The following is an 18,383-nucleotide window of genomic DNA, read 5'->3' on the forward strand; positions in this document are numbered from 1 at the left end:
AAGTGTCCCCAAGAAAGAGGAGATACAACAACTACTATTCATGGGAGACTGCCACCAGTACTCTGCATATCCTTCAGTTGACATTCCATATCCTAGGAAGGTCATACATTTGTTTGTGATGCCCAAATTCTAGAGGCTAAGATACTGAAAGAGGCAGGATTTAGACCTCTGGCTTCTGTAGTTAGAGGAAAAGCACTGCTTTCCACCAAGATCTCTCACACCCTGGGGAATGACTTCCACATAGGAAGGTAAGTGGATTCTGAACAAAACCCCCCAAACCTGCCTACCAAATCCAGCATTACAATGCCAGTGACATGTATTGGCCTACCCCTCTTCTGATTTTTCATTCCTGTTTTTGTTATTCACCAAGGGTTTTCAAGATAAAAGTGTGAGTTTTGTGTTCATCAATGACAACTTCTTGCACAAATATTTGTCTTGCCTAAAAATCATACCCAAATTTAAAAAAATGGCACATTTTGAGTTAGTACCTTCTCTATGTAGAATCAGTTCATCTTGGATGGTCAGGAGAGAGAGCACAGGGCAATGCCAAAGAAAGAGGTTCCATTACATCTAGCAGTGAATAATTGCCCTTTGTCAAAATAGGAGGAAGAACAGAAAGTGAAGCTAAACAAAAATATATCTGTGGTAAAATTCCCTGGGCAATTACCTGGTGACCAGAACACCCTCATACAGATAGAATGACCTGAAAAGAACAAATAGTTTAGGATAAAAGCCTTCAATTTGCTTGTTGAGCTTCCTGTTTTTCATGGCTGGGATTCTCTCTTTAGTCATCTCCAAGTTTTGCAAGGTGGTAAAAGTTTTTTGATGACCCAAGACTAATTATTCTATCATGCTAGATGCAGTGTACTATACACTGTTATCCTTGCCAAGAATGATTCCAAGAGTCTAGAATTGCCAGAGATCAGCTGAAATATTTGGTTTCCACTCTGAGCTCATTAAGGATTTTGTTTCACCTTGTTTCAGAAGAGCCATGCTTACAGGCTTTGGGGATAAAGCCCCTAAAGAAATTGCAATTGAAAAAAAAATGCTTTTCTATAAACGAGGGCTAATGAATAATAATATCACCCACCTTAATATCCTTTTTTGCTTTGGTCTCTTTCTTTCTCCCCTAGGACATTGCTGTCTTGCCTATTTTTTTTTTTTCCTGTCAAGCATTTATTTTAGTCTTTATTCTTCATCGAACCCTTCCCTGGAGTATGTATTTGTCAGGAATTAATTCTATTGCAAAAGATTGAAGCCCAATTTAAAATAGTGTAAAGAGAAGGTATTGGCTCACACAGTAAAAAGGATTTTGCTGATGTGATTAAATTAAGGATTTTAAGATAGGGAAATTATCCTGGATTATCTGGGTGGGCCAATGTCATCACAAGGGTTCCTATAAGAGGGAGGCAGGAGGGTCAGAGTCAGAGGAGATGAGAGGATGGAAGCAGATGTTGTAGTGATTGTAGCCATAAGCAAAGGAATATAGAGGCCTTTGGAAGCCGAAAAAGACAAGAAATGAATTCTACTCTGGAGCCTCCAGAAGGAACAAGCCTTGCTGACAATTTGATTTTACCCCAGTGAAACCTATTTCAGAATTCTGACTTCCAGAACTGTAGCATAATAATTCTGGCAGACTGAGTTACTGGCAATGTTATAGCAGCCAAAGGAACCTGAAATGCAGTAGGGTTGGCTCATGAGAACCTGCATGTCTAATAGGTTCTCAAGTGATGCTGATACTGCAGGTGCATGGACCACACCTTTTTCTTTATTGATTCTAGAGAGAGAAAGGGAGCAAGAGCAAGAGCAAGAGAAAAATCATCATCTCTCTTCACTTCCTTCTCTCCTGGCAGACAGTGTAGTCCAATCTGGATTTCAATTCTAGCTCTGCCTTTTGCTAGCTGTGTGACCATGAACTAGGAAATTAACCTCCCTGACCCTTAATTTTCTTACCCATTATGTAGGGGTGAAGATACCTACCTCAGTTCTCTGATGAGAACTAGATAAGAGAATACCTGGAATGTATCTGGTACAGAGTTAGCACTCAATCAATGCTCTTCATGGTAGTCATTTCTAACCTTCAGCCTTCTCACCAGTACATTGGTCCCATTCACCCAACAGAGTTCACAGGAAATGCAAGATAGGAAACCACAGCTTTAATGGGAAACTGGCTTCTCTTTCACTCCAAAATGACAACATTTTTCATATATTTGCCTACATGGCTTTATTTTTCCGATTAGGCATGCTTAGTATCCTAGGTGTGCCAATTACTTAAAGTAACTAATTTTTTTGTTGAAATAATCAAATATGCCAGTTGGGCTAAAAGAAACAAAGCAGAACCATAGGTAAGCCCCTGACCCCGGCGTGTAAAAGGTGAAGGGTCTCTTAGCAGAGATGGCGTGCTGGATGTCCAGGAGCACAGGGGACAGGTCAGAGCTGGCGTAAGCGAAGACTTTGTTGAAAACATTCTTTTGCGCAAGGATATAGTCCTGGCCGTACTCCTCCTGCACGTCAGGGGTGAGGTGGTCCAGGATGTCTTTCTCCAGCTTGTCCCGCATTTCTCTCGTGCCTGTGATACCTGAGATGCCAGAGGAAAGGGAGGCTCAGATACTGCAGGGCCAGAACCGGTATGGCCGACCCCTAACAGGAAGCGGGCCCTTGTGAATTGGCCTTGTGAATTGGCTTCTGTTTAGAAGGACCAGCATTCCCAAACACCTTTTCAAATATGTACTTGATTATATATATATATATATATATGTATATATATATATATATATATATATATATATATTTTTTTTTTTTTTTTTTTTTTTACAGAAAACTGCACAAATGACAGGGTTTTCGCAAACTGAATAGCCCGTATAACCAGCAACCAGATCAAGAAAAGGACAAACCGCCCTATCCGGTTTGGCTCAATGGATAGAGCTTCAGCCTGCAGATTGAAGGGTCCCAGGTTCCATTCTAATTAAGGGCATATGCCTGGGTTACGGGCTCGATAGGGGATGTGCAGGAGGCAGCCACTCAATGATTCTCATCATTGATACTTCAATCTCTTTCTCCCTCTCTCTGAAATCAATAAAAATATATTAATAAAAAAAGAGAAAAGGACAAACCATCCTCAAGCCCCGACTCTCAGCCCCCTTCCCAGGAGCCACTGTCCCAATGAACAGAATAGAGTGCCTGGTTTTGGACATTATATAAGTGGAATCAATTCTATAAGGAGAGGTTCATCTATGATATTGTGTGGTCATTCTCATAGCTGCAGAGTTTTCCATTGTATATATATATGCCACAAATTGCTTATCCATTATACTGTGATGGGTATCTGAGCTGTTTTCAATTTGGAGCACTTAGAAATTGTGCTGTCACAAACAGTTCAGTACCGTGGTTGGCAAACTGCGGCTCGCGAGCCACATGCAGCTCTTTGGCCCCTTTAATGTGGCTATTCCACAAAATACCACGACCTGGGCGAGTCTATTTTGAAGAAGTGGCATTAGAAGTTTGAGTTTAAAAAATTTGGCTCTCAAAAGAAATTTCAGTCATTGTACTATTGATATTTGGCTCTGTTGACTAATGAGTTTGCCGATCAATGGTTCAGTACATACCTTTTCATGACTATTATATACAACATATAATATAATGTACAGCCCTGGCTAGTTAGCTCGGTGGTTAGAGCATCAGCCTACAGACCAAAGGGTCGAGGGTACGATTGCCAATCAAGGGCAATTACCTCTATTGCAGGTTCCCCAGCCCTGGCAGGGACCCTTGGGGGAGGCAACCAATCAATTTATCTCTCTCTCTCTCTCTTCCCCCCTCCTCCCTCTCTTTCACCCTCTCTTCCACTCTCTCTAGAAATCAATGGAAAAAATGTCCTCAGGTGAGGATTTTAAAAAAAGAAAAAAATATGTAATGTACACACTATAATATGTATTACATATAAAATATGTATATGGCTCTGGCCAGTTTGACTCAGTGGTTGGAGCACTGACCTGTGGACCAAAGGGTTATGGGTTCAATTCCTGGCCAAGGGCAGGTACCTCAGTTTCAGGTTTGAACCCTGGCCCCTGTCGGGGCTCATGTGGGAGGCAACCAATTGATGTGTCTCTCTCAGGTCGATGTTTCTCTTTTTCTCCCTAAGGATCAATGGAAAAAATCGCCTAGGGTAAGAAGGTGTATGTGCTTGTAAAGTTAATCTCCTGAGGCAACCTATAGTTTTGTGTATCTTTCTACATTTCCCCCTTGTTCATACAAACATATATACATATAAAAGGCTTTTGGTCAATTCTGTTTTACCAGGAATAAACAAAACAACAAAAAGGAATTTGTTTTCATGTTTGTTTGCTTGCTTTTGCTTAGTAATAAATCACATATCTACCTTCTGATCAATGGCTATAGATTGAAACCAGAGCAGCAGAATTTTCCACTAAATAGCTTTTAGTCAACCACATCTATATCAAAGTCCTTCCTAGATTTCACCATTTTAGGCGGCTCTGCCATAAACTGCCTTGCATATTATATCCTTTTGTATTTCAGCATTTACTTCTGTAGATTACAGTCCCCAAACTGTGGTCCCCTGGTCAAAAGGCACATGCATTTTGAATTTTAATTGCTACTGCCAGATTTTGTTCCAGAAAGATTACTGCAATTCATGCTCCCTCCTGCAAAGTATGTGATTCCTCAGGGATTGCTGTGGGGATGAGCCTTTGTTTGCGAGCTTGGTTGACTCCCCAGTATCAGGACTGTGGGGGAGCCTCACTCTGAAATGTAAGCCAGTGAAATCCAATCACACTCATGGGAATGTAAACGGGGTTTCAATTGCTCATTTCTTTTTATGAAGGCACATGCGGTATTTAAAGAAATGATTACCCTGACAATTATTCTGGAGGTTTCTGAGTCATGAAAAACATGTTTGTGTGAACTATTGTTCCTCCAACTACCTCCCCCCAGTCTCTGCTTTCACAGGCTGGGGGATTCCTTTCCCTCTCTACTTCCTTTTTAAATACCTCATGGACTTTCTTACCACTCTTGTGGGTACTCTATTTTGATTCCCCAAAGCTTTCTTTATTGGTGTCAAAGCCACCAGCCCTTTATCAACCTTCATCTGCCACTTTTGACACCCACTCACCCATCCCCTGCCACTTTGGGCTATATGCAATGAAATTGTTAACACTATCTAGATCCAAAACCCATCTCTGCCTCATATTGCCTCATATCAGCTCTGTGGCTTGGGAAATTCCTTAAATTCTCTGAGCCTCAGTTTTCTCCCTATAAAATGTGGTTATTACAATGCTTGCTTAATAGAATTAAGTGAAATTGTGCATGCCAAGTGCTTAAAACCGGCTAAGCATGCAATATGTTTCAGCCGTTTTTATTGCAGGACACTAAAAAAAAAAATCTGGTGTGTCTCCTTGAATGTCTTCAGAAGCTCTTTGTGTCCCTGAAGATTCTTATTCTTGCTCCCCCTCCCCTCCTTCAAGCATTATTCTCCAACTTGAGTCCTCAGCCCTCCATTGTCTAGCCTTCTGCCTTCAGAGAGCCCATCAAATATCAGCTTTAAACAGAGGGCAGTCTGGTAGGAAAGAAAGAGTCCAGCACTACATTTAAGGATCTGGTTTCAAATTCCCCACTTTCATGGTGTGCCACACACCCATACTGAGTGCATATTACCCACCTCACTTCAGTGTCCTCACCTGGAGAATTAGGTCAATTAAACCTGTCCCTCAGAACTATGATGCAGACTAAGACATATAAGACTTATACGGGAAGGGTGAGGCTATAAATTGAAATAATATTTTAGAAAACAGTTAGGTATTATCCAGTAAAGTTGAAGATAATTAAACTCTATGATCTGGTCATTCCACTCCTGGGTATGTGTCGTAGGAAAAAATCATGTACACATACACCACAGTACATGTGACAGAAGGTTCATGGAAGAATTCTTCATAATTATCCAAAGTGACCTAAATATCCCATCAACTGTAGAAAAATTGTGGCATATTCACAGAATACTATATAGCAATGAAAAATGAATGAACCACAGCTACACACAACTTAGATGAATTGTGGAAACAACATTGAGTGAAAGAAGCCAGACACAATAGAATATAAACATGTTGATTCCATTCAAAGTTCAGGAACGAGTAAAGCCAAACTCTGTTGTTTGGGGATGCGTATATGGATATATCATTGTAAAGAAAAACAAATAAAATATTACAAAAAGTAAGGGAGTGGGCATGTTTTGGGAATGGGAGAAGGCTATGACTGGAGAGGATCATATAGGGGCTTCTAGGGGCTGGAAATGTTTTATTTTTTTTATCTGGATGTTAAGGACATAAGTTTTTATAATAATTTGTTAAACTATGTATGTATGATATATTTCTCAATTTAAAAATGAATAAGATCAACAACATCAGGAAAGAATATGTAGAACGTGGCTACTTTCTAAGAAGAACAGCTCCCCCAAAATGGTAGCCATAACAATTTCGGTGAATCCTTACAACTGTAGCTTAGCTGGAGGTTTTCTCTCTGTGTTGGAAGTTTCCTTTGGCTGTGCCACCAAACCCTTGATCCTCCTGTCAGGTTCAAAGTCAAATTCATCATTTACCCCTTACACTTGCTGTCAGTCAACTTTCTGCTCTTGGTGTCATGTCTTCTATACCAATCTCTCAGTCTGTCACATTTGGCATTATCTTTAACCCATTCATTTCTCCTCTCCACTCAGGGAGTCCCCAACATGGAAAATCCTTTCAATCCTTATCTTTCCTTCATTCATACAGCCCTGATCTACTCTTTCACCATGGGTGGCCGAGGCCTCTTTCTCTCCGTCTCCCTCCCAAAAGAGGCCTTTCACTCAGTCATGATCCTCCTGGTTAACATTAAAACCTCTAGGTTTGGTCTTTAGTAAGTTAGCAATCCCTCCCATTTTATGGTCTTTTATCAGATGGGCTTTTTAGAGATTAAGTGTTTGATGGCTGGAAACTAAGCACTGAGCCATGGGGGTGGTCTGCATCTGCTCAGAGTTCAGAAATTCAGGAAGGAGAGAGGGGAGGATGGCCATCTCCTCCCAGGGTAGAAAACAAGTGGTTCATAGGGGAGGAGGTGGTGTTTATAAAACACATGACATCAAAACATAACTCCTTCGTGGAAGAATGCAGGGGAGCAACCATAGATTGGAAAAAAGAACCTAGCACTTGCCCCTCTATTCTTAAAAGAGGCCCATCCATCCCAACCCCTCTTTAGTTGACTTTGAGGCATTCAGTTTGAGCAGAACAGAGGACCTTTATTAGCATCCCTTCCAGGAGGACCATTGCAAGGCTCTTAGGCTCAGATACCTACTTGTTTGGAAGCCTCCAGGCTGGATGTTAGAGACTTTAACTTCCCATTTGGAAAGCTCTTGTCTCATGACTGCCGAAAACATGGTCAGAGCTGCCTTGGATGAGCCATAGGCCGCCATCTTAAAAAGTGGGACCCCTCCTATGGAAATAATGGAAGAAAAAAATAATCAAGTCGGATGTTTTTATTTTATCATCCACTAAGTATTATCTGCTATGGGATCGGGGAGGGAGTAGAAAGGGGAAGAAGGAAGTTGGGGGGATAATGGACATGCTCACTATCTTGATTGTGTGGTGATGGTTTCCTGAGTACATACATATGTCTAAATTTATCAAATTGTGTACTTTAAATATGAGCAGTTTATTGTATACCAATTATATCTCAATTTAAATAAATTTTTTAAAGCAACCACCTTGCTTCAAGAGACCATAGACATTTTCAGCAAATGCCAGAGATGACTTCATGGGTATTTTGCTCTGCCTATAATCCTTAGGACATTTGCACAACTAGCTAGGATTGGGAGGAGGATCTTACCTTTCCATGCTTCCTAGTTTCACCAGTTTTCCCAGCTTTGGTGATTCTCACCAAACCAAACATGAGACTAGTTTTGCACATGTGCTTGTATTTGTTCTCCTAACTTTAGAATTTTGCAAGTGATTTCTTTCAGTTGGACATACTTTATCCATGGAAGAACATCTTCCTAGCCCTGAGCTGTCTTGCCTGAATCCTACCTCTATCCAAAAGTTAAAGGTTTCAGCGGGGCATTTGAGACTACAAAATATGTCTCATGCCCATATCTAACATTTATTAAGGATCATTTATTAAGGGATACTTAAGTCATTCCCTTAAGTCTGTAGTTGGTGGGACAAATTCTTGTTTCTAAATAGGCTTTCAGTTTCTTCCTGGCCTCCCACAAAACACTGAGCTCATTTCTTCATATAGGGAAAACATGACTGCAATGATTGTGATCCGGTTTCTTAAAGGGCAATCTTAGTAAAGACATTGTCCATTCCCAGTCACTTAATAAAACCATACTTTGAATTAAACTATCTAGTCTTGATCTGAAAAATATCACACAATGCACTTTAAAATATGAGATGGTAAAATGTATGAAACCAAAAATGCACAGTATAAGTAAAACTGGAAAAAATCTGAATAAAATTGGTGGATATGCTAGTTATAATATTGTATTACTAGAGGCCTGGTGTATGAAATGGCCTGAGGGTAGGGGGTGGTCCCTCAGCCTAGCCTGCACCCTCTCGTAGTCCGGGACGGGGAGGGGACCTAAGCCAGCAGATGGACATCCCTCTCACAGTCCGGGACCCCTCACTCCTTACTGCCTGCCTGCTTGCTGTTCCTTAGTGCTGCTGTGGAGGCAGGAGAGGCTCCCACCACCACCGCTGCACGGGCCAGCTGTGAGCCCAGCTTCTGGCTGAGCTGCGCTCCCCCTGTGGGAGTGCACTGACCACCAGGGGGCAGCTCCTGCAATTGAGCATCTGCCACCTGGTGGTCAGTGCACATCATAGTGACCAGTCATTCTGGTGGTTCCGCTGTAATGGTCGCTTAGGCTTTTATTATATAGATAGTTTTGCAAAAATTTACCATTACAGGAAAATGGGTAAATGGTACATAAGATCTCTTATACTCTTCCTTACAACTTAAGTAAATGTACAATGATCTCAATGAAAAAAAAAAAAAGAGCATAGTGTCTGCACCCCCATGTTCATTGCAGCATTATTTACAATAGCCAAGACATGGAAACAACCAAAGTATTCATCAACAGATGAGTGGATAAAGAAAATGTGGTTTAATATATGCAAGGGAATATTATGTAGCCATTAAACAGAAAGGAAATCCTTCCATTTGCAACAACATGAATGAACCTTGAGGATTTTGAGTACATTATACTAAGTTACATAAGTCAGACAGAGAAAGACAAATGCTATATGATCTCACTCATATGTGGAACCTAAAAAACCAAACTCATAGATAAAGAGAACAAATTGATGGTTTCCAGAGGTGGGTAGTAGGAGGTGGGCAAAATGGGTGAAGGAGGTCAAAAGGTATAAACTTCCAGTTATAACATACATAAAATTTGGGGATGTAATATACAGTATGTCCTTACTAACATCATTGATAGGTCTTCAACTTTAAGGAAAAGAGGTATAATGAAACTAATTTTACTATAGGCTAATTGACATGAACATGAGTTAAGTCCCTACAGCATCTCATCACCATTATAATGAAACTAGTTGAATGAAACAACATTATTCAAGGGCCTGCTGTACTGCATGGTAACCATAGTTAATACTGTATTGTATACTTAAAAGGTGCTGAAAGTAAAGCTTTAAAATGTTCTCATCACAAGAAAAAAAAATTGTAATTGTGTGAGATGATGGATGCTACTAACCTAATTGTGGTAATCATTTCATAATATATACATATATCAAATAATTATTTTGTACACTTTAATACAATGTTATATGTGAATTATATCTCAATAAAATTTGGGGTTGGGGTGGGGAAGAGCATAGGCATTGAAGTAGAAAAACCTAGAATAATGAATGTTAATTATCATTATTTTTCTTACATTATTATTAAAGCTTTGGTCTGGCTCACATAATTTCCTTTTAGGAAATACAGGCATATCTCAGTGATATTGTGGGTTCAATTCCAGAACCCCACAATAAAGCAAGTATCTCAGTAAAACTGGTCATACTATTTTTTGCTGGCAGAGAGTCTTGCTTTACATTTTTAAAAAACACATCTGGCCCTGCTGGTGTGACTCAGTTGGTTGGGCATCATTCCAAATACCAAAAGATTGCCAGTTCAGTTCCTGGTCAGGGCACATACCTGGGTTTTGGCTTTAATCCCCAGCTGGCTCACTCTCCCTCTCCCTCCCTCTCTCCCTTCCTCCATTCCTCTCTCTATGCATGTCCTCGGGTGAGGATTAAAAAAAAAATGGTTGCAGCCTTGGCAGATGTTTCTAAAGCTCTAGCTTTGTTACCAGACCCAATTACCAGATGGGTCTAGTCCAGGGGCAGGTCTGTCTAGGGCCTACCGGTAGTGTGTGGGTTATTGACTGTGCAGAAAAGAATACCATTCCAGGTGATTTTGAGAGTATATTTATTAAAGCTGGAGACAGTGAAACAAAGGAAGGGCTTAAGGTAGAAGAAGCAACAAGAGAGAGAAAGTCAGAGAAAAGGGGGCGTTGGATACAGGTTTCGGGGTAAGCCTGGGTTGAGCTGCCACTGCCGACTGTTCCCCTGTTGCAAGTCTCATGGGGTTCCTTAGAGTTTAGGAGAAAATCAGCAAAGATACAAGGCATGGGCATGTTCTAGCAAGAGCACACTGTAGATCCTTTGTCTTGAGGCTTTTTTTTATCTTTCCTTGGCTGACTGGAATCCTAGGGGAGGTCTCAGGAGAGGATCTTTTTTTCTTCCTTATTTTCTTTTCCATCACCATTTATCTCCTCCATTCCCTCTTCCACTTCCACCCATCCCTCAGGAGAGGGTCTTAACCGAGTATTCATTAGCTTTCAGATGTGTCCTTCAATATGTTGATTCATCAAGACATGTGTATAAAGGAACTAGGGTTATTTTCTGGTTAGTTTTATTTGTAAAGAACATTATTGAAGAGGGAATGGGACCGTGGCCGGTCTGCCCTGGGACAGTCTGGAAAGTGTAAACCATTTGCTCCTAAGTGTCCTTGGTCAGGGAAGATAAAACCTTGTGATTGATTTGCTGGCTGTAAATTGCTCAAATTGTTTGGCCTTGTTTAATTATTTTGGCTGTTTCCCTTATTCCACTTGTCAAGGAATTTCCTTAGCTTCTTACTCTCAGCTTGTTCAATGAGGCTTTTTTTATCTTTTAAAATTTCAAATAAGCCAGGCCTTCATGTTTTGGCCTCCCATGCCAAACTTCAAAATTTTTAGTTTTATTTACCAAAACATTAGGAGACCTTATGACCTTTGTACATCCAAAGATCTACCTGGGAGCTAGGTAATTCTCCCTCCTTAAGCATGTCTGAAAGGGAGTATTTTTAACTTTTTGTTTAGAAATAATTATAGATTCACAGGAAGTTGCAAAGAAAATGTACTTGATAATACTGTTTACCCTTAACCCAACTTCCTCTAATGATAATGTCTTGCATGAGAGAGAGAGAGAGAGAGAGAGAGAGAGAGAGAGAGAGAGAGAAACATCGATCAATTACCTCCCATATGGGCCCTGACCAGGAATTGAACCCCCAACCTTTTGATGCACTGGACAATGCTCCAACCAACTGAGCCATCCCGCAAGGGAGGTGCTCTGATTTTTTTATTATAGCCATTCTAGTGGGTGTGAAATGTGATCTCATTGTAGTTTTGATTTCCTGTTTTTAAGTATCCCTCCTGGTGATTCTAATGCAAAAGCTGTCTAAGGACAGTAGCATTTACTTAGGAACTATTATTATACAGAGTGTCCCCAAAAAATGTATACACACTTGAACAGCTGATAGCTCAATTTTGAAAATGAAATGTCACTTGAATAAACATTGACTTTATAATTATTCAAAGTGTGTGTATACATTTTTTGGGGATGCTCCATAGAAATGTAGAATCTTAGCCTTACCCCCTTCAGACCTTCCAGTCAAAATCTTCATTTTAACAAAGATCCCCAGGTGATCACTACACACATTAGTAATTGAGAAGCTTTGATGTAAGAGACAGGCAACCCTAAATTGCTAACACCTCCTAATGATTCTTTAAGCACTAAAATTAGGGTCTGGGGTTTTTTTGCCCTGTTTACCTGGTATGTCCTTGTATGATAGTCTGGAAAAGCGAGAGGAACACAGAATTTAGAGTAAAACAAACAGACCAGGTTCCAATCCTGACTCCGGCATTTACCAGCTGGATAATCCCAGACTAGAGTGTAGTTGATATAGAAAAGGATTAATACCTGCATCCTGCAAACTTTGGGATTAAATGACTTCGGGCCCGCAAGCGTCTAATACAATTTAGTGCAGAGGTAGTTTACTCAATCTTGTTCTCTCTTCTCTTGCTCTACACTAGCCCTGGCTTTTGTATGAGAGTTTCAGGAAAGCAACCCTCAGCTTTGGCTTCCTCTCACATCACGGAGCAGCTGAGGGGCTGGCTGAATGATTTGCCAGATCACTGATTTCCTTACAGCAGCCAGCTCAGCAAGAAAAAATCCACGAGCCGAAACCGGTTTGGCTCAGTGGATAGAGCGTCGGCCTGCGGACTCAAGGGTCCCAGGTTTGATTCCAGTCAAGGGCATGTACCTTAGTGCGGGCACATCCCCAGTAGGGGGTGTGCAAGAGGCAGCTGATTGATGTTTCTCTCTCATGGATGTTTCTAACTCTCTATCCCTCTCTCTTCCTCTCTGTAAAAAAATCAATAAAATATATTTTAAAAAAAAATCCACGAATGACTCCACAATCAACTTCTCTGCACTAAGTAAGACCAGGCTCAAAGCTGGACCCATGAACTCTGCCAGATACCTATAATTTATAGACTTGTAACAATCTCTAAGGCCGTTTATTTTGGTGTAAAGTAATTTTAATACATTTTAACCAATAACAGTGCTAAGTAAGCACTCAGAATCCACAATGCATTTTTATCTACAGTCGAGATCAGAGGTTCTCAACTGGAAGTGATTTTTTGTGACCCCCCTCCTACCAGTGGGCATGTGGCAATCTCTGAAGATTTGTCAGTGCTGAGGGTGGGTGCTACTTACATCTAGTGGTTTACCACAGATGCTGCTAAAACATCCTACAATACATCATATAGGCTTCCCCCGGGGAAAATTAGCTTCTCCCAAATAGCAATAATGCTGAGGTTGTAAAACACTGCCCTAGACTCCTGGACTCCGGTGCTGGGTCACCCTCATTAACAGATAATAAAATGCCTACATAGACAAGTGAGGTGACCTGCCCCCAGATCATCCAGCTAATAAGAGAAGAACAGGATTCAAACCACAACTGGCTCAAAAGCCCTGAGGCCCGAGTTGTTTTATAAGGCTTGTTTTCAAACATTCTTGTTCAAGTCCAGCTTATAACTGCATGTACATACTCAGGTTTTACTCTGCAATTTCTTAAGAAGCAAACTGGCCAGGAAAAAACTTTTATTTATTTATTTATTTTATTTATTATTTTTCTTTTTAAATCCTCAGCCGATAATATTTTTCCATTGGTTTTAGAGACAGAGGAAGAGAGAAGGAAAGACAGAGAGAAACATCGATGTGAGAGAAACTCATTGATTGGTTGCCTCCTGCATGCACCCCACCAGGGGGGAGTCTGCAATTGAGGTACGTGCCCTTGACCTGAATCAAATCCTGGACCTGTCAGTCCACAGGCCAATGCTTCATCCACCGAGCCAAACTGGCTAGGGCCAGAAAAAGCTTTTAAACCTCTCAAACATAAAGATTTTTCAAGTGCCCTTTGTACTATCAGTATAACAATTACCTCCCAGTTTCTTTCTTCCTTGGTTAAATATTTAGCTAACTGCTTTGCAAGGATTTGGGTTAAAGAGCTATTGTATTTCTGTGATAAGGATGGTAAACATGATTATAAGAGATAAAATTCTACCAGAGAAGTTATGGTCAAATCTAAAAATAGTAAGTGACAGGGAACAGCAGGACGTATGGCAACTCATTGACACAATCTGGGATGGTGATGCAGCAGCTGGCAGGATAAAAAGCCACAGATGCATATATAGCCAGCCTCTTCCCCATTGTCATGGTGGATGGCTTTTGAGTCTCTAACTCACTACATGCCAGGTATGGCTGATGCTTAAACACTTGTCATATTATCTCATCTCACCATAACCCGGAGAAGAAGCAATTATTAGCCCCTTGGTAAAATGAGGAAGCTGCAGCTCAGGCGTTCAGGACTTTGTCCTAGGCCACTCAGGTGTCAGTGGTAAAGATAGGTTCACAACCTGGACAGTTTATCTCCACTTTGCTTGGCTGGCTTCTTCTCCTTTTGAAACTGATTCTAACTGTATAGTCACAGGGCATCTCTCTCTTTCTGTTTCAAGGTCCTTCCTGTAGGAATGGGAAATGTGGGAGAGAAGGATCTATAATAATAAAAGTGTAATATGCTAATTAGACCAGACAGCTGAACAACCTTCCGGACATCATTCCAGACGTTCTTCTGGATGAAGCCGTGGCAGTGGGGGCTGCGGCAGAGGCAGTTAGGTATGATCATGCAGGCAGGCGAGTGGTTAGGGGTGATCAAGCAGGCAGGCAGAGTGGTTAGGAGTGATAAGACAGGCAGGCAGGCAGGCAAGTAGTTAGGAGCCAGCAGTCCTGAATTATGAGAGGGATGTCTGACTGCTGATTTAGGCTCAATCCCGCAGGGGTTCCAGATTATGAGAAGGTGCAGGCTGGGCTGAGGGACACCCCTGCCCATGCACGAATTTCATGCAGCGGGCCTTTAGTGTATTCATAATGTGGTTGACTTTTCTGTGCATCTCCTAGAAAAGAATTTAAAGAAGCAATATTTCTTCCCTGCCCCAATCCTTATAAGACTGAAGTGGGAGTGTCAGAGTCAAGGAGTAACTGAAAGATGGAGGAAGAGGGCCATGAGCCAAGGAATACAGGAGGCTTCTAGAAGCTAGAAAAGTCAATGTAATTGATTCTCTCTTAGAGACTCAGGAAGGAATGCAGCCCTGCTTGACACCTTGATTCTAGCCCAGTGAGACCTCTCGCCTTCAGAACCGTAAGAGAAAATTGTATTAGTTAGCCATTAAATTTGTGGTTGTCTGTCATAGCAACAGTAGTAAAGTAATATATTTTGGTTGATGGTGCATCTATGCTTTCTCCTTGCCTTCTATTCCCATCCCTCCCTCCAAAAAAATAAAAATAAATAAAACAACTATGGGGACTGACCTTAATATCCAGCATGGGCTTCCATACTGAGACTCACTCTGCCCCAGGCTTTTCAAGCACTCCTAGATAACATTTTTTTTTTTTATCACACTTATGTGATATCACACACAGGGCATTGTTTATGAAAGGGAGATTATTAAACTCTTGATTCAAGTTGTTGACTACCTGTTCTTGGATATGGAGAGAAATTAATCATCAAATGTCTTACTCTGATCCAATCGTGAAGATTGCAAAATGAAGAGAATGATCTTATGGAAAACACTGGCAGGCAGCCAACTGAGAAATGGGACTCTGAAGTGCCAACAGGATGAAGCCATTTGCCTACTCATTTTACAGGGAACAAAAGAGTATGCCAAGTTTAGGGAGGATTCAAAACAGGTTACCTGTAATGCTGACTTTAACTGTATGCAGAATATTCTGTTCAGGTCTAGGAAGCTTGTGCATTGCTTGTGCCAATGTGGAAATATGCAACAACCCTCAATTCCCAGTAGTGAACAGATGAGTTAGAAGGTATGTTAGAGCTTGTACATAAAAAGATTTTAGAGGAGATAAAGGTTTCATTGTTTTAAGATCAATAGTAAACATACAATTTGACGAATCATGACCCAGCCCTGCATAAGCATGGCCTGCTTTCTTGTTCAGCCCACAAAGAATGCACGTCTTGCATGATGGGCACTGCACAACCTTGTGGGGAAAGGCCAACTCACCCGCCATGCTGCTGATGTTCACCAGCCTCCCCTTGGATTTCCTAAGAAGAGGCAAAAATGCCTTCGTGACTTCCACAGCCCCGAAGAAGTTCACGTCCATGCATCGTTTGTAGTGGATCATAGGAATGAGCTCCCCATCAGTGGGTAAGCCAAGGATCCCAGCATTGTTGACCACAGCCCACAGTCCTGAGAACAGAAAGGAATAGCATTGAGATTGGGCCAGACTAGAGAGCAGGACAATTTTTAACATATTAAGTTCTAGAGTCAAAAGGGCCTCTTTGAGATTAAGGACAGATCACTTACACTCTCCAAACTCAGTCTCTTTGAATACCTACAACCACCTGCCCTGAGGGGTTATGTGGGGAGTAAATTTGTGAAATATCAAGCAATATTTTTGGAGGTATTTTCTTTTGCTTCAGAGCACTTTCCTACATCCATGTAGCTTGGTAAAAGTCTACCTCATGCTTCTCCCTCCAAGGAATGTGTGAGACAGTATGGTATCTTTAGGACAATGCAGGATGACGTAAGAGCCTGTCTGTCCTTTTCCTTAGACAAGAAGACCTCCTAGTCCAAGGAAACAGGGAAACTAGAGAACAAGTGCCAAGACCTAAGACTACAAAGACCCTGAGTCCTAGTCTTTTCCCCAACCAGCCTGATCCCTTTGATAAGAATCACCAGAAGGCCCTAAGCAGTTTGGCTTAGTAGAGAGAGCATCAGCCCTTAGACTGAAGGGTCTCAGGTTCGATTCCGGTGGCTAGTATGGGAGGCAACCAATTGATGTGTCTCTCTCACATTGATGTTTCTTTCTCTATCTCTCCCCCTCGCTTCCACTCTCTCTAAAAATCAATGGAGAAAATATCCTCCAGTGAAGATTAACAACACACACACACACACACACACACACGGAAAAAAGAAAAAAAAAATCACTAGAAGGGTTTATTCAAACACATTGCTGGTCCTCCCCCTCCCCCCAAGAGAATCTGATTTGGGATATCTGGAGACCTGAGAATCTGCATTTCCAACAAGTTCCCAGGCAACGCTGATGCTGGCCTGGACCACACTTGGAGAATCGCTGTCCACAACTAGTGGTTTTCAACCTTGACCGCACATTAGGCTCACCTGGGAGGCTTTTTAAAGCCCCATTGCCCAGGCCACATCCCAATCAACTAGAACAGGACTCTTGGATGGGGGAGAAAGGGGACCTTCGAAATAGTTTAAAATTTTCCCCAGGTGATTCCAATACACAAGTTTGGGAACCATTGCCATAAATAGTAGGAGAGAGGTATCAGAAAAACTCCAGATGTTTTGGGGGATGAGGGATCCAAAGCAGAGGTGAGTGGCCTGGGTCCTCTTTATCTGAGAGAAAAAGAGGTGGCAGGACCTAACATATGTTTAGCTTGATGGACCTGAAGCAGAATCTCTGAGTTCCCTGAGCCTCAGCATGATTTAGAACAGTGGTTCTCAAAGTGTGGTCCAGAATCAGCAGCATCTTATCAATTGGGCATTTGTTAGAAATGTCAATCTGGATCCCCACCTCAGACCTGCTGGATCAGAAACTGCCAATCAGAAATTGTTGAATCTCAGCACCTAATACAACCTGCCTTCCAGGCGATCCTGCAGCATACTCAAGTGAGAGAACCTGCGTTATGTATAGGAGACGAATGAGCCTCAGTTCTGGCTGAGTGCAGAAAAGGCAGGAGGCACCAACCCTAACATCTAGGAAGAAGGTATGTGAGGACTAGATGGAGCCTCGGACATCTCCACAGGGGCCAACATGAAGCATTGACAATCCAAGATGAAATGTCCCATCCCCAGGAATGTAGATGCCACTACCCCAGGGAAATGAGATGAAGTTGAAAATGACAGAAATGCTTTTGCCACATGTCAGAAAGATTGCTCAAAATATAAATTGAGATGAGTTGTAGAGAATAAATTTACATGTCTTGCACACCTGAGTTAGTGACATTTCACACATCATAATGTTAGGAAAATCCAGAGAGAGGGTGCCTGGCATGTAGTAATAGCTCAACAGCTATTAGGATGGTGAGGGGTGATGAGGATGCCTCCACTAGCATCATCTCACTCAGTGAGGGTTTTAATTCACTCAACCTGTTGCATACCTTTAACCAGTCAACATGCAGACTCAGCTTGAGAATGCCCTTGAACAGGGCTCGGCAAACTTTTTATATAAAAGGCTGGATAGTAAATATTTTAGTGTTGCAGGTCCTACTGTCTCAACTCTTCCATTATCATGTGAGAGCAATCAGATTATATGTAAGTGAGTGGGCATGGCTGGGTGCCAATAAAACTCATGTATAGACATTGACATTTGAATTCCATATAATTTATGTGTCAAAATAATTCTTCCGATTTCTTATAACTATTTAAAAATGTAAAAAAAATCCTTAGCTCACAGGCTATACAAAAATAGGTGGCAGAGCTACATAATAGACTT

General features: G+C 41.4%; 1 protein-coding gene across 2 annotated transcripts in view; it reads right to left on the reverse strand.

Annotated features, from left to right (window-relative positions):
• Positions 1-2,141: 2,141 nt before the first annotated feature.
• The window catches only part of HSD17B2 (hydroxysteroid 17-beta dehydrogenase 2), a 55,315-nt gene continuing 39,073 nt past the window's right edge, over positions 2,142-18,383 (reverse strand). For both annotated transcript variants that reach the window (XM_054710446.1, XM_008139705.3), the window contains 3 exons: positions 15,929-16,114; positions 7,336-7,473; positions 2,142-2,578 (listed from right to left, as the gene is read on the reverse strand). In XM_054710446.1, coding sequence (XP_054566421.1) covers positions 2,268-2,578; positions 7,336-7,473; positions 15,929-16,114 — 635 coding nt within the window. In that variant the 3' untranslated portion in view covers positions 2,142-2,267. The remainder of the gene's footprint in view (positions 2,579-7,335; positions 7,474-15,928; positions 16,115-18,383) is intronic.

The sequence above is a fragment of the Eptesicus fuscus genome, chromosome 21 (assembly GCF_027574615.1).
Source record: "Eptesicus fuscus isolate TK198812 chromosome 21, DD_ASM_mEF_20220401, whole genome shotgun sequence".
Classification (NCBI taxonomy): domain Eukaryota; kingdom Metazoa; phylum Chordata; class Mammalia; order Chiroptera; family Vespertilionidae; genus Eptesicus; species Eptesicus fuscus.